The sequence below is a fragment of the Electrophorus electricus genome, chromosome 9 (genome assembly GCF_041902795.1).
Source record: "Electrophorus electricus isolate QZ-2024a chromosome 9, ASM4190279v1, whole genome shotgun sequence".
Lineage (NCBI taxonomy): Eukaryota > Metazoa > Chordata > Actinopteri > Gymnotiformes > Gymnotidae > Electrophorus > Electrophorus electricus.
In genome coordinates, this window is record NC_137505.1 from 17,678,277 (window position 1) to 17,692,500 (window position 14,224).

Here is a 14,224-nt window from a genome sequence, read left to right on the forward strand (position 1 = left end):
ATGCGGCGTGTGACAGTCTGCCTTTGTGTGCTGGACCAGAAGCCTGGTGGCTCGGGAACCTAATGCTTCAGTAAGCGCGAACGCTCGGAATGAGGAGGCGGTAATGCTGGGCCAGGGTGACGTGTTCTTCCCGTCCGTTGCAAGGATTAGACCTTGATTACCGGGGCTCTGATTACAGAGCACTGCCTTTTTTATACACTGCATGACAATTGACTGAGGTGCCTGATTAGAGTACAGAAAGAGCAGAATACAGAGGACAGATACTCTTCTAGCCGCTCTGATCAAAAGCGCTCCAGCGTAGACCGAGTTGGAGACGTTTCGGGTTTGTGAAACCCTGGGAGTGTGAATGCGAGTGCCCCGTCACAACTTCAGTGCTCGTAGAACGCTCCGCTAGTGACAGGCACTGCCTCTCCCGGGCTACGGCATGCAGGCTTATTATACAAGCGTTTTCTTCATAATCAGGGTGACCGTGCAAGTCTATATATGAAACAGGTTTTGCTTTAAGGGCAATCATTTACTGGGCCTTGTTTGACTCTTGGGCCCATAAGGCTCTCATTCCAACCTGGTTTTGATTTATGTGTGAGTCGTTTAAAAGGTACATATAATAGAATATACTGCGCAAACTTAATGCAACAGAGGTATGGATTTATTTGTGGGTTTTTTTCCTCACTCATGAAAATACATAAAGCGCCACGGTTTCTTGAGTTCCTACCAGCGCGTGTGGCAGGGAGGTCTTCATGCCTCTCAGCCGTTAGTACATTTGTCAACGATGACGAAGACATCCTCCAGTAACACAGAGTAGTTGATGCTTTTAACTTCAGGGCTTACGGCTTCTCCGTTCCAGTCTATATCAAACTGCAAATAACAGCATGAAAAAGTTGAAATAGTTTTGTGCAGGATGCAGCGAGCATAACTGAAGACAGCAAAGCCCTACCGCACCAAAGCAACGAGAGAAACAGATGAGAAAGAAAAGGCCATCTAAAGGCAAACGGTCAGGTTCCTTTCAGCGAGGCACTGCAGAAGCGTGAAGGCGTAGCCGGCGACGTCACTCCTCCTCTGCGTCTCCATGGAGCTCTTTGATAAAGGCCGAGCAGTCCAGCATTGTGTGGCCTTCGAGTTTAGGCTTAGGCAGCGCGACAGAGAAAGGCTGTAACCCAGTGACAGGCACAGTGAGGAAGCTGGCAAGAAAGCAACCAAACGGCATGCGGTGCGAAGAGAACGCAAAGAGATCGCGAAGAGGAGCATCACGTCAGTCGGACCCTGAACGTGCGTCTCGCTCTTCTGATTAAGACAAACAAGCACGATGATCAAAAGCCCCATCTGCTGGTGAGAACAGGTCCTAGTCTCCCCGTAGTCCCCCGGCTCAGCGCTACAGCAGATGGTTGTACTTAGGCCATTACGTGGCATGGCATGCCAAATTAAGGTGCTGAAATAAAAGGACCACTTGTCAGTAGATCACGAGTGGATTTTTGTGTTTGTTTGGTTTTTTTTGGGGGGGGGGGGGGGGGTTTGGTGGTCAAAGCCGATTTAACTGCGGTGTGGTCTGGAGGTGCTCGGGGCCTCCGCGGTGGGGTAGAGGGTCAGGGGCTGGAGCACAGCCGCCAGTCCCCCTCCTCCAAACACTCTCACAACCCAGCGAGCGCACGAGAGGCCTCGCCTGCTAATGACGGGAGACAGAGCTTCAAAAGAGGTGGCACACACGGCAAATCAAAACGCACCGATGTGTGTGTGTGTGTTTTATATATATGTATAAAGGTAGTTTCAGTGTCATCTTCTCTTAGGAAAAGTGCTATTGGAGGATGACAGATGGGCTAGCTCACCTTCAGGGCATCGTCAGGCAGAAGTGGTGGAGAGGGGTTCTCTCTCCAGTTGATCCCAGACAGGAAGGCGTGGTAGTCAATTCTCCCAGACTCATTCTCAAATCTGCACAGCAACACAAACATAGAATTAGGCTTATGAATAAATGTTTTAAATAAATATTCAGCTTGATCATCCAGCGGATCAATACGAAAAGCTCCTTACTTCTGCAGAAGGGCTCTCAAAAGGTCACCGGCCAGCGGCAAGCGGAATGCTTTGCAGATGACCTGAACCTCTTTGGTGGAAAGGTGTCCAGTTCTATTAAAACGGATGAGAGAAGGTGACCATAGGCCTTCTAACTATATGGCAAACAACAGATATAAAGACATTAACTACTTGGCAGGTCAGGTGACAGGTACAGTCATTTTTCCTGTAACATATTAGAAACAAGCGCAGCCACACAGTATCAACTTAAGACTTAGTCGGAAAAGTCTAAAAATTTGAAAATGACCAAGTTTTCCACAAAGCCACATAAACATGGCATGCACATTAACCCACTGATGTTCTTCATCATCTATCTCCCTTTTCTGCTACATGCCACAAGTCTGGAAGGGATCATCTGGTTCCAATGCTTCACTCGAACCACTGGAACTAATCGCAGCTCTTCAATCTGGAGCCACGGGGCTGCAGAATGATGGCTGCTCTACTTCAGACTGACTGTCTCTGTTCAACTTCAGTGCCTGGGTGACTCTGACAATACCTGTACCTTTCAGGGAACGCAGAAACATCTGTCCATTTCTGTGAGGAAACTACACATTCGCGCAACATGTGAGGGTTTCACGGTGCTTCTACACCCTTGGGACCATATCACACATTGACAGAAAGTCTGGTGAGGGAGAAAAATCTTTCCTCAAACATTTTCAAGATCAAGCATGTGCGTATGGAGACAGAGTCGAGCACATACGTGACCGTAGCCTGATAAAGGGTCAAGCTGTGCCCTCACGCCCCGACGCCCCATGCCTCCATGCTCCCACCTGTCCCGGTCCTCATGGGTGAAGGCTCGCAGCATGTCGGAGAAGCTCTCAAAGTGCTTCCTCCGCAGGTGGTCCTGGGCAATAGCCAACATGATTCCCACGTCGGGCTCGGCCTGCTCCCGTGCCGCGTACGAGCGGGCCAGCGTCATAGTCTCGTGTTCTGATAGCCCAGCATGTGCATCTGCCAGCAGAGACCTGCAGAGTCACACAGCCAGTCAGCTGCTCAATCACGCTAAGCGGCCTCTGACGTGAAGGCCTGGGAGAATGTACCACTCTATCATTGAGTGGGGGGGGTTAGAAACACACAGCTGGGTCTCTAGGTGTGCTCATAATGGTTCGCTCATTCACTCACTCACTCACTATTGCTAATGCAGAAATATCAAACACACCAGTTTGGATATTATGTTCGAGTCATGTATCAAATGACTAAAGCAAAATGTAAGGTTTAGGAAGCAAAACACACTCGCTAGCCAGCTAAAAAAAAAGGTCATATATAAATTGATGACAATGTTACCATTTATATCCATAGAAGTTGAAAAATGTGACCTTACTATATGTTGTCCAGCTATTGCCTTAGTTTTATACGAAACTACTGTCTTGTGTTACCAGATTCTTAACAGATGACATGATGACTCTTCTTTGATAAGATACGATTGCATTGCATTATGCTACGCAGTAGAAAATGTAGTGTAACTGCTATGTAGGTAGTCAAATTTATGCAGGCAGTCAAATCTGTTGAGAGGCACAACTAAAAATGGCTGAACACTATATAGGCAATATTTGTGTAATAGAAACAATTTTGCATGAAGCTTATGAAGCTAGTTGGAAAAGGACTGGATAGCATCAATGGGAGACGCTTCTTCTAGGGTGGTAAGCTAACGGACGCAAGTAAGGCTGCTTATAATCAATTAACTAGATATTCTCGCTTGGCTCCTCACCTGAAGGACTCATAAGGAATAAAGCCAGTGTTGCTTGGGTCACTCAGCGCTAGGAATTGTTTGATTTCTTTATGCTTCTCATCAGGGATGGACTTCAACTTGCTCAGAATAGTGCCAATGTTGGCCATGGGGAACTAGCATGAATGATGAGAAAATAATGACAATAATAAATCTGTGAATGACAATAATTAAAGAGTAATTTGCAGCTGCAGTTTAACTGGCAAAGGCCATTCAAAGTTGGATGGCTCCACAGTAAAGTATGCAAAGCAATATATTACACGGTTGGAACAGACTGTTAGGAGAAGAGAAGAGAAGAGAAGAGAAGAGAAGAGAAGAGAAGAGAAGAGAAGAGAAGAGAAGAGAAGAGAAGAGAAGAGAGTGAGACAGTCATTATCTCTACAGCTTAAAGTAAAACTGAGGACTGATTACCTCTTCTGAATGCTGTTCCATATAGTTCAAAGCGTACTCATCACACTCCACTAACTGGAAGGGCTGGTTGTTTATAATGAGTGTCGCTCCCACATACAAGTCCTGAGCCTTGTAGTACTCAGACATCTCGCTCTTAAAGAGTTCCTGTCCTGGCTTCTTCACACGGCTTCTCTCCAAGAATTTACCACCAATCACTCCTTGAGTACCAAATGTGCCATCAGGTTAGGTTAGAACTGCATTTCACATTTTCTAATCATCTTTCTATGAAGTTGTCAATGAAGTAGTCAATTTGTGCCAAGTGAGTGTTTGTTTCTGTGTACAGGTGCGAAAACATGGTGGTGCAAATCACAGCCATGAAGAGGAAGGTGCAGCCCACCTGAGTTCCTCTGGGTGGGCTCAAACATGGTTATTGTGTCGTCACTGAGGTAGAAGGAGATGATGAAGGTGCGCTCCTTGTTAACAGGGCTGTCAGACTGCATTTTGCCCATAAATCTTAACACGTTGCTCTCCAGACCCTGCCTGCCATACAGAAGCAACAAAATACTTCTGCACAATGCCAGACTGCAAATACTATCAGCAACTGAGCTGTGCTAGACATCTTAGATATATCCTACAGCTGAAAGAGATATGCACTCTAATATTCGTTTTTGAAATTAAATCTAAACATATATCCACATCTAGTAGAAAAACACTAGTCTAGTACAAAAAAAGGTGCTCATTTGCTGGATATTTCTAATGATAGTATTGTAGCTTCTTGATATTTAATCCAAGAAAACAAACTTGTGTGCAAACCAGAACTGCGCCATGACGAGCCACACTCATCCAGTGTGGAGAGGCTGAAGCAGGAGAGGCAGAGAAGCCCTTTCAACTTACCATGTGGTCAGGGACAGGGTTGATGCATTGTGCAGTTTTAACAGTCGTGGTGCAAAAAGGCAGAATGGTGTGCTCAGTGTGTCGTCAGGGAAATCACTCAACCAGGCCTCTGCTTACCTGTCTTTCTCCATCAGCTTCCTGAAGTCCTTCTGCGGAGGCTTGGGTAGCAAGCCCTGGCAGGAGCACAGGGAGTCCTCCTCTGACCCAAAGCCCGTGTATGGGGGCACCTGTCGGGCTACTTTAGTGGGCGAAGGGGCCTTGAACTGCACGGGGGTGAAGTCCTCTAGTGCCAGAGAGAGAGCCAAGAAAACACACACACACACACACACACACACACACGCGCGCGGGAAAAGATGAGGGAATCCTTAGTGTCGTTCATCCATGTAAATGCACCCTATAACCTCTTCACCCCAGTGAAGCAAGCAGGCTGTCCATCAGCAGTGTGTGTCACGCTGATGTCATCTGTAATGAATGTCGACTTTTACGGCCGAGCTTTTGAAGAGAAAAAAAGCAGAGCAAGCCATTGGTCATCTGCTGTCGTGAGACCGGCTGGATCGGAGCTGTAAGTCACTTCTGCTCCTTTAATGTCTGTCATTCAAAGAGCAGGTAATATAGCCATGTGACCACTATTTAATATAGCATTCTGAGATTTATACAGAACAGTAGGACAAGTTTGCATGAAGAAATGTCCCACTGGCATTAAAGGTTTTTAGACATACCAGATCTCTTTTAATTTTGACTAGTATATCACTAGTTTATCATCTGTGCACAACTTTGAAAATAAAATCTAATGTAAAAATTTAAGGTAAAGGTAAAATGTCTTCAACTAATCTTGATCACCAGTGGATAAAACGGATTACCGAACTCAATACTGCCATCATGTGGTCATATTTGCATAAAACATACTTGTTCTTATTGCGCAAACACAGACTGAATTTCTGAGCTAAAGTACATTCCTCATTAAGATTACCCACTGACATTAATGTGGGATTCTGGCTTGTAAGTGTAGGATGTTTTCCCCGAAGTTTCAACGACTCACCAATTCCGTATTTAGAACGGTAGTACTCCTTGGTGAAGTCATCGCAGTCACAGACGATCACTCTCCGGCCCCAGACGTTAACGACCCCTCCTATTGTGAGGTCACAGTCCTTGTAGAACTCCTCCTGCACTGCACCGGTCTAAGCCACACAGACATACGGAGAACGGTTCACTCTTCGGGGCCCGTCCCACTAAGTTTACTACAGCGCAAAGCAAGTCAGCTCTTTTTTATTTATTTATTTATTTATTTTTTACAGCGCTCTTTACTCACTTTGAGGCTATCCAAAATGTAGCGACCCCCTTGGCCCATTGGTCCAAACACGTTGAGGACCGTGTGGTTCGTTATTTCTCCAGGCTGCCGTTTTGGAATAGGAGAGTGCTGTTTGGGAGGACCGACAAAAAATAACTGCAATCTATCTCAAGGCAGGGTGATAATTACAATACAAGGTGAAGGACAAGTCTAATTTGTACCCAGGAATGTAATTAGTTTCTCACTGGGGGATTAACACAAACCTTTCAGATGACATTTTGTAAAAGGCAATAGAGCACTTGACTAGACAGCATAAGAAAAAGAAAAACAATATGAATTCATACAAAGCCTAATCATGGTTGTAATCGTGGTTGCTTTATAATAGGTTTAAACTGAGCAACAACCCAGGAGGAGACCAGAAGGCTTTAGGGAAGACAAGCAATCTGTTAGCCCTGTCAGTCCAGATGAATGCAAGGCACAGATGATGCAGAAACTAATGCAGGCTGAAGTCGGGATGAAAAGTGTTTACTGCTTGAGTGAACTGCTAGTATTTCATGGTGTCAAAAACAATAGATCACTCCTGATGCTCCAGAAAGTACTTTCAGACTATCCAACATGTAGCGACCCACTCGTTGCCAGAGATACAGTCTATTTCATTCCAGCTTTGTGAGGGGTGCAATTCATTCATTCCAGCTTTTGGTATTCTAATTAGCATATTCACAACTGTACCGTAATGACAGTAACAACCATCACAGCTTTCTACACACCTTTGGAAGTTTACCCCTCTTCAGAAATTTAGGGACTGCATCTCGGCCAGAGTTTGGGTAGATGACTTCTCTGATTTCTATGGTGTCATCTGCCAAGAAGTAGTGCAGGAGCAGCTCTCTGGGGTCTCCAAACATGCTCTGGGTATCATCCCAGAAGCAGTAAAAGCGAAGGACATTGCGGTCATGGTCCAGGAACTGCTTCAGGGTGTCCAGCCTCTCATAAGGTCTTAGTGGCTTCATGCTTTCCTCCAGCTGCAAAAGGAAAGCACATGGCCTTAGAAAACATGGCTGCCGTTCCACCTCACTAAGCAATCTGTTCCAAGACACTGGTTCGCTTACCTCCTGCCGAAGTTTAGAATAGGGGTCTGTTGGTGTGGCAGCGGGTGGTCTCACCCGCACCCCCACTTTCCTGAGGAAGTTGCAGGTGAAAGCGTCACAGGCTGTTATCACAAAGGTCCTGGAGTAGAGCACAATCTCTTGGTCGATATTAAAGTGGTGCAGATTGTAAAACTGATCATCGTTGGGAGCCGGCAGAGGAATGCGGTGACGGTGGATAAGTGTTCCTGCACAGAGAAAGAATGGCTCAACCACAAGAGGATTCCCCTTATCATTATGATATAAATCAGTGGTGGCAATTGACATACAAAGGATTTACCTTGTGGGAGGCCACTGTTTTTGAGCTCTGGCTCCACAACTTGTATGGTGTCATCTTCCAAGTAGAAGTAAATTTTACATTTTCTGACCCTGTACGTTTCCTCTCTGCTTTGGGCAACAGATTCTTGGAAGTATGCATCAAAGCAAAGCACCTGTAGTGAAGCAAAGGCACATGCATATATATATATATTTTATATGCATATTTGCTTAGCTTTTCGGTAAATAAATTATGTCCGTTTTTCTTTGCCAAACCTGCTTGTCAAAGGCTACCCATGACGGAGCTGCACTGTCCTCTCCTCTGGGCAACAGTGAGCAGTTCCGTCGTGCGCTCTGTCCCGGGAGCGCTTCTCCGCCGATGCCTGGCTTCTCTGCTCCCACCAGCATTGAAACTCCGTTACAGTAATCAAAATGTTGAGATTTGTGAAACTTTTCTTTTCCGAGCTGGAAAACAGAACGAGCTGTTCAATTAACTAATTCGTTTACATTAGAGTTAATAGTTTAGAATATAGGAAGAATTTAAATCGCTTTTCGTATACCTGAGAAGATTGTTTGGTTACAGTCTAATTATAAATAGGTAAATGTTTCAACTTACATTCCTGTTTACTGAATTCCCAGGTAGCATAGGTAAAGCCATGGTGTTAGACTAATTAAATTAGCGGGCTAGCTGACTTAATGATGGCCTTTGCAAATTTCTGAGACGCTTTTAAATCCACTTCGGAAGCTCTGTTTACAACCTCTATTGCTAGGCAACGCATCACAGGTCATGTGCTGACGGATCGCGCCAGGTTGCCCGGGGGGGGGGGGGGGGGGGGGGGTCTCGACTGTAAATAGGAAAGAAATCCAACACAACATACACAAATATTTTTACTGGTTTACATACACAAATAATTACTGCCTCTTTACTGGTAGGTCATACTTTATATAACCATAAGTTTGGAAATTCCAGTGACATCATTAGCTTCATCATTAGCTTCACAAAATCCATGGGGGAAAAAACACAAGTAGCCTTTCATGAAACAACAAAAATGTTACATTGTCCAAAAAGCAGAACCATACATGTTTAAAGTTTCACAGATCACAGGCCTACAAGCTTCACAGATTACAAGCCTACTTCATGTAAAGTTTTAAAGTAATGTTAAAGTGAACAGCCTAGTTCCAGATATGGTTTTAATGTTTTATGGTATATTGACTGGTCATGACACTGATCAGTAGCTATAAGACAAAGCATTGAATGATTGCTATTGTGGCATTCCAGTTATTAACTACACACCAGAACAATCTTGTGCCGCACTTTTGTTCCTGGACATACAAGAGGGTCAACTCCATTCCAGGCCCCGACTCAAACAACAACTTTGTCTTAAAACCATGGTTTCTGAGCCTCCGTGTAAAATGTCTCTGGATACGCAGAGTCCATCTGTATAGCAGGTCCAGCTGTGATTTAGGATGCCAGACCCAGCAGAAATCCTCCAACAAATCCACTTGAGACAACAATATTTCTCTTCAAAAATTCTGTGGACTGCAAAAATAATGAATCCAATTCATTATTTTATTTTTGCTTCCTGGGTCAGCCATTTCTTTTTACAATATTTAAGTTGATTGCTCCTGAATATCTAGGCATCACAATCACTCTTTCTATTTGAGTGTGGTCACAACATTTTTAAACAAAAAGAGAAGCCCTTTCAATAACATTTGATGAATTTACCAAGAGATACTAAATTCAGAGTACTATTATTCAATAGTAAGTAATTAGATATGTTAAGCTCCTTATACCTCTTCAATAAATGAATTAAACTCAGGAGCGGCTTTGTTGGCTTTCTTCTTCAGATGCTTCTTGGCTTTATTTACATCCTTCTTTACTTTCTTCCAGTCAACCTGCACATAACCACTATGATTGGCAATCTGAAAATGAGCACAACAAGACTGACAGTTACTGCTACACATACAAAGCTGCTGGGTTTCCACAAAGAAGTATGTAGAGTTTGAATTGCCCTCACTTGTAACAAAAGGAATCCTCCACCAACTGCGGTCGCTGCCACTTTTCCAACCTTCTGAAACAAATAACCAGCACACCTAAAACACAGACAAAGGCTCTTGCAATTGTTTCAGTTTGGAACAAGTAAATTACAGGTATACGTTCTTTTTTTTCCATTCGGTGTGTGTGCCTACTGAGGATCATTAAAGAAACTGTAATGTCTGGTGTAAAGACGCCTGTCTTTACCAGCCTGTTACGCCCCCCATCATGATTTGCGTGGTCACCGAGTACTTTTCAGCAATGGGTCCAGTACTGCTCCCAAACACTCTGCTCCACCACCGATGTCGCCTAGCATAGTCTGTGATGTCCACCACCTCATACAGCTCATCCTCGCTCTCTGCTTCTACACATGGATAAAACAAGAGTTTGAAAGAAACAAATTAATAATGTTGTCCGTCATTTAATCTTGTCATTCCGGAATGAGAAAAGAAAGGGCATGCATTTTCTTAAGCGGTCCATTGCCGAAGGGGGTATATGCTGCCTGTGTTCATTTATTACATAGAGACAACATACAGCCTTCTGTTTTCACGTTAAGATGTAGTTAGTAAGAACAGACCCAACGATATTTCCATATTTTCCAAAATAAATGGTACACATGTAATATTTGTAACCTTAAAGGGACCCGGGTTTTTTGTGGGAAAGAAATGTATGTAAAGTTCGTGTATTGTCTTTGTGTAGGCCCGGGTCCCGTACATCTACGTTAGTTATTCACCGCTACGGTGTAAACGTGTCAGCGTACTACAGCAGGCAAAACCAAAACAAAAATTAGCGGTTTTTCTTTTGTCCTTCCATGTCATGAGAAATAAATGGATCGTTAATTACAAGTAAATAGTGAAATACGATGAAATCAGGTTACGTTTATCCTGTCCACCTTACACCGTGATGGCCAGGATTTATTAAAGATGAAGAAATAGCCCTTACAAACACTCATTCGCCTGAATCTAATCAGGCGATGACAGCGTTTTAAGATATGTTAGACTGACACAAATGAGTCCCGTTACGTGACAAGAGCATTCTACATCGACCACTGAGTCTTTAAAAACACCACCGTTTCTCCGTTTGGACATAATGAACGGAGTAAGTTTGAACAGCATCCTTCCTTTCGACGTATACTGGAATAAATAGCAATTTACCTTCCCCACGGTCCGCCATTTTACACGGGCTCAGATATGTTGACAGCTGCTGCCTCGCTACCTCGCCAGCTTATGCGGGTTACGCACACCAATGTCGTTTTAAAAGTGCATACGGCTCAGCGAATTAAACAAAATAAACTTCACTGCTGTGTTCTCAAAGTACTGTACCGCATCTGTTTAGATCTGTTACAGCGACTGTGGTGACTGAAACTGGCGATCATTACCAACGTAGTCATTCTTCAAGAATGCTAGCTGTCATTCATTGTAATGACAAATATATAGGCCATACAATGAAAGTATTCTTGCCATAATATCATGACATTTGTAAGTTTTCAAGGTTTATTTGACATAACTTTGTGACCAGTCCCTATCTACTTTATAAGGTCAAATTTACAAAAAGCTTTTTTTTTTTTTTTGTAATTTCTGTTTTTGTAAAACACCAGTTTCCTTCTGGAAGCGGATAATTCGATTTTAATGAGGGTTTGATGTATTATTGAGTAGCACATGCTTGTAAATATCACATGTAGTGCTATGTATTGAGTGCTATTATATATATTTCTGCCCTGTGTGCAAAGCACAATTTGCATTTGAGTTTTGTAGCTCTAGCATCTAGTTTATAGAGCTTTTTCAGCTCCTCCCAGTCAATGACTTGCTGTGGCAAGCGCATCTGGTGTATGTACATTATGTATATAGATAGTGGGGCCATTACAAGGCACTTATATTGAGATCCTGAATTATGCAGCATTAGAAAATCATTAATATCCTCAAAAATAATGAACTCGGGCCCCCTCACTAAAGTTGCTTCTGAAAGCCAGAATGGGATTTCTCAATGATTATGTTGGAATTGTCAAGCCATATGCAGTGCCAAACAACTCAAGCAACTGACTATTTCCAACCAGGGAACGTTACATTCTGCTGCCGTTTGAGTCAGTGTGCATTACTATAGACCTTTCCTTTCCTATCCTATTCTTTTCTTTTGTTTTCTTTTCTTTTCTTCTGAGGCTCCAGATTCTTTTTAGTTGCACAGTCAAACACAAAAGAGAATCATGTCAGGCACAAACAGAGTCTTTAAGGAACCAGCGCTTCAGTGATCCTGTATAAAAGATGTTCCTTAACGCTTGTGAGATGGAATAAAAGCCTAATAAGTCACAATTTTGGTCCTTCTGGGCCTTTTCTGGTATAAAATTGCTGAGTTCATCAACTGTCAGATTGTGTAAGTTTTTAAAAAAAAAGATTTTTATCAGGTGCTTAATTATCATGAGTCCTACTACATGACAAGTTTTTCTGGGATGTTTTTCTGGGATGTTTTTTTTGGGGGGGGGGGGGGGGGTGCAGTATACTGATATTTTCCTGAAGTACACTAGCTATGATTCATTGACAGGAATGTTCAATAATAAACACAGTTGTTTACATCCTACATCTTACAGACATGGTAACATGGTACCAAGCAGTGGTGAGTCACCCACAGCTGCTGCTTGCAAGTAATTATAGTCCTTCTCATCATTGTGTATCATACTGATCTGCTATTGTTTCATATGCTATTTTCTAGTGTTTTATGCTTTTCCCACTTTGTATGTCCACAGTACTGTAAAATTGAGATGTGTTTTTAGACATAAAAGCTAAACATTATAGTTTCCATGACACTCGGAAATCTTAAGCAACATTTTTCTTTTCTTTGGTTTATTCTTGTTCAGGTTTGAGGCATATAATTTATGTACGCACCATTTATGTAAGTTCTATTCAGTGAAACTGTGATTTCTCAAATTGGTGGACACTAATAAATCACTGACAATTAATGAAGTCTCATAAAATTACTTTAACCTTAAAATTACCTTAACTGATAACGTTAATGAGTTATAATTAAAATTATATATATATATATATATATATATATATATATATATATATATATATATATATATATATATATATATATTATTCATAGCTACTAAGAAAAATAACAAATATTGAAATAATTTTTCAGTAAATTCAGAAACAGAATCTCTTGTTTTTTAAAGAAAGTAACTTGAATGTTTTTTGAAGGAAATAAATATGTCTGTTCCAAGTATATTGGAAAGGTTTAAAGGTTTATTGTAACTGGTTTGAATTAATTTACACATTTTCATTTTCTTTCATTTTAGTTGTTTATTTTTGCTTTACCGAGACATCACAAAGACATTGTGCAGGCCATTAAATATAAACAAATAAATAACATTTTATTTATTTGGCATGTTTATTGATAATGGAGCTATCTTCGAGAATATATACCCATAGCTTATAATGCACAAGCAAAACAGATTTTAAAAGGCACACTGTAAAACATTCGCCTCAAGGTTTGTTAGTTTGGGAACTAACTGGAAGATCTGTACTTTGTGACAAAAAGGTAAGACAAATATCAATAACTAACGTTTTAATGGCTTTATTTTAAGGCCCAAAAAGGCAACTCACGACTGCGGAAGTATCCTCAAAACGCTTATATTGAACGGAACTGGCAACAGTGTCCAAGGCGCCCATCACTGCCTATAGAGGGACTTTGAAAGGACAGCTATTTTAACCAATAGGATCAGCAAGCTCCGAGATACGTAATCATAATACAGCGTTGTACACCAATCGGAATAGACGAATAGACAACGTAAAGTTGAGGGGTTTGTTATTTATCCACCCCCTTGAAAGTTTATGAAAAAGAGGGATCCCAAGACAAGGCCGGTCATGTGACCAAAGACACAAGCAGCGATTGGCTAAAGCGACAGAGAAGGCGTTCCCAGAACGGCGGCGTGGGTTCGCTTGAGTGACACAATTATAACAAGTTTGAGCTGGCGACTGAGACGGGAAGTTTAAGATATTGCTACATTAATGCTTAACTGCAAAAAAAAAAAAAAGAAAAAGAAAAAAAAAATTTAAAAAGCCGTCGTGCTGCTCTTACATGCCTGACGCGGGTTTGTAAAACCGAGAGAGAATTCCACTAAAGACAATGTGAAAAGAAAGCTGTTTTTAACGGGAGGTTTGTTTGTTTTTTTCCCCTGACGGATTTGGCATCTAATTCTTTTGCATTTGGATCCACGCAGACGTGCAAAGAGAGGTGGGGGGTGTCAGGCCTGTAAATCAAGCCGGCGGCGCCTCTCCAGCTCTCCCATGAAGTCGTGCGGGGTGCCGCTGGCCGCTGCAGCCTGCGCCGCTGGTCCGAGCCTCGGCGCCGTCGGGGATGAGGAAAAGAAAATGGCGGCGCGAAAGGCGAGTGAAGCCGAGGAGGACTTTCCGAAGCTCACGGCACCAGAGCGG

General features: G+C 42.6%; 3 protein-coding genes across 8 annotated transcripts in view; 1 reads left to right on the forward strand and 2 right to left on the reverse strand.

Annotated features, from left to right (window-relative positions):
• Positions 1 to 628: 628 nt before the first annotated feature.
• Positions 629 to 8,526, reverse strand: efhc2 (EF-hand domain (C-terminal) containing 2). The gene is made up of 15 exons (XM_035522745.2): positions 8,373 to 8,526; positions 8,033 to 8,221; positions 7,782 to 7,932; positions 7,466 to 7,689; positions 7,127 to 7,378; positions 6,381 to 6,488; positions 6,111 to 6,249; positions 5,189 to 5,354; positions 4,575 to 4,717; positions 4,199 to 4,395; positions 3,770 to 3,903; positions 2,832 to 3,026; positions 2,023 to 2,115; positions 1,821 to 1,923; positions 629 to 855 (listed from the first exon to the last, which is right to left on the reverse strand). Exons 1-15 carry the CDS (start codon positions 8,412 to 8,414, stop codon positions 745 to 747), a joined length of 2,247 nt encoding a protein of 748 aa, XP_035378638.1. The 5' UTR covers positions 8,415 to 8,526; the 3' UTR covers positions 629 to 744.
• A 105-nt stretch (positions 8,527 to 8,631) lies between these two features.
• On the reverse strand, positions 8,632 to 11,188 carry fundc1 (FUN14 domain containing 1). Of its 2 annotated transcripts, none has more exons than XM_027005193.3 (5): positions 10,946 to 11,188; positions 9,999 to 10,155; positions 9,775 to 9,850; positions 9,551 to 9,652; positions 8,632 to 9,296 (listed from the first exon to the last, which is right to left on the reverse strand). In XM_027005193.3, exons 1-5 carry the CDS (start codon positions 10,962 to 10,964, stop codon positions 9,219 to 9,221), a joined length of 432 nt encoding a protein of 143 aa, XP_026860994.2. In that variant the 5' UTR covers positions 10,965 to 11,188; the 3' UTR covers positions 8,632 to 9,218. The 2 variants fall into 2 exon arrangements, with proteins under 2 accessions (XP_026860994.2, XP_026860993.2); XM_027005192.3 differs by having other exon boundaries at positions 9,551 to 9,679; positions 10,946 to 11,184.
• Positions 11,189 to 13,730: 2,542 nt separating this feature from the next.
• kdm6a (lysine (K)-specific demethylase 6A) overlaps positions 13,731 to 14,224 on the forward strand; it is a 42,402-nt gene continuing 41,908 nt past the window's right edge. For 4 of the 5 annotated variants that reach the window (XM_035522947.2, XM_081720923.1, XM_035522949.2 and 1 more), the window contains exon 1: positions 13,732 to 14,224. This exon is cut by the window's right edge and continues 23 nt beyond it. In XM_035522947.2, the coding sequence (XP_035378840.2) occupies positions 14,078 to 14,224 (147 nt within the window). In that variant the 5' untranslated portion in view covers positions 13,732 to 14,077. The other variant, XM_081720922.1, reaches the window with a different exon arrangement.

Excerpts from the sequence above, each read along its gene's own strand:
- efhc2 (XM_035522745.2), bottom strand. The coding sequence starts at position 8,414 with ATGGCTTTACCTATGCTACCTGGGAATTCAGTAAACAGGAAT. Across the intron at positions 4,718-5,188 it reads AAGCTGATGGAGAAAGACAG|GCAGGGTCTGGAGAGCAACG; the intron begins GTAAGCAGAGGC and ends TCTGTATGGCAG. Across the intron at positions 1,924-2,022 it reads TTGAGAGCCCTTCTGCAGAA|ATTTGAGAATGAGTCTGGGA; the intron begins GTAAGGAGCTTT and ends GTTGCTGTGCAG.
- fundc1 (XM_027005192.3), bottom strand. Across the intron at positions 9,851-9,998 it reads ATGGGGGGCGTAACAGGCTG|GTGTGCTGGTTATTTGTTTC; the intron begins GTAAAGACAGGC and ends TCTGTGTTTTAG. Across the intron at positions 9,297-9,550 it reads TTAATTCATTTATTGAAGAG|TCCACAGAATTTTTGAAGAG; the intron begins GTATAAGGAGCT and ends TTATTTTTGCAG.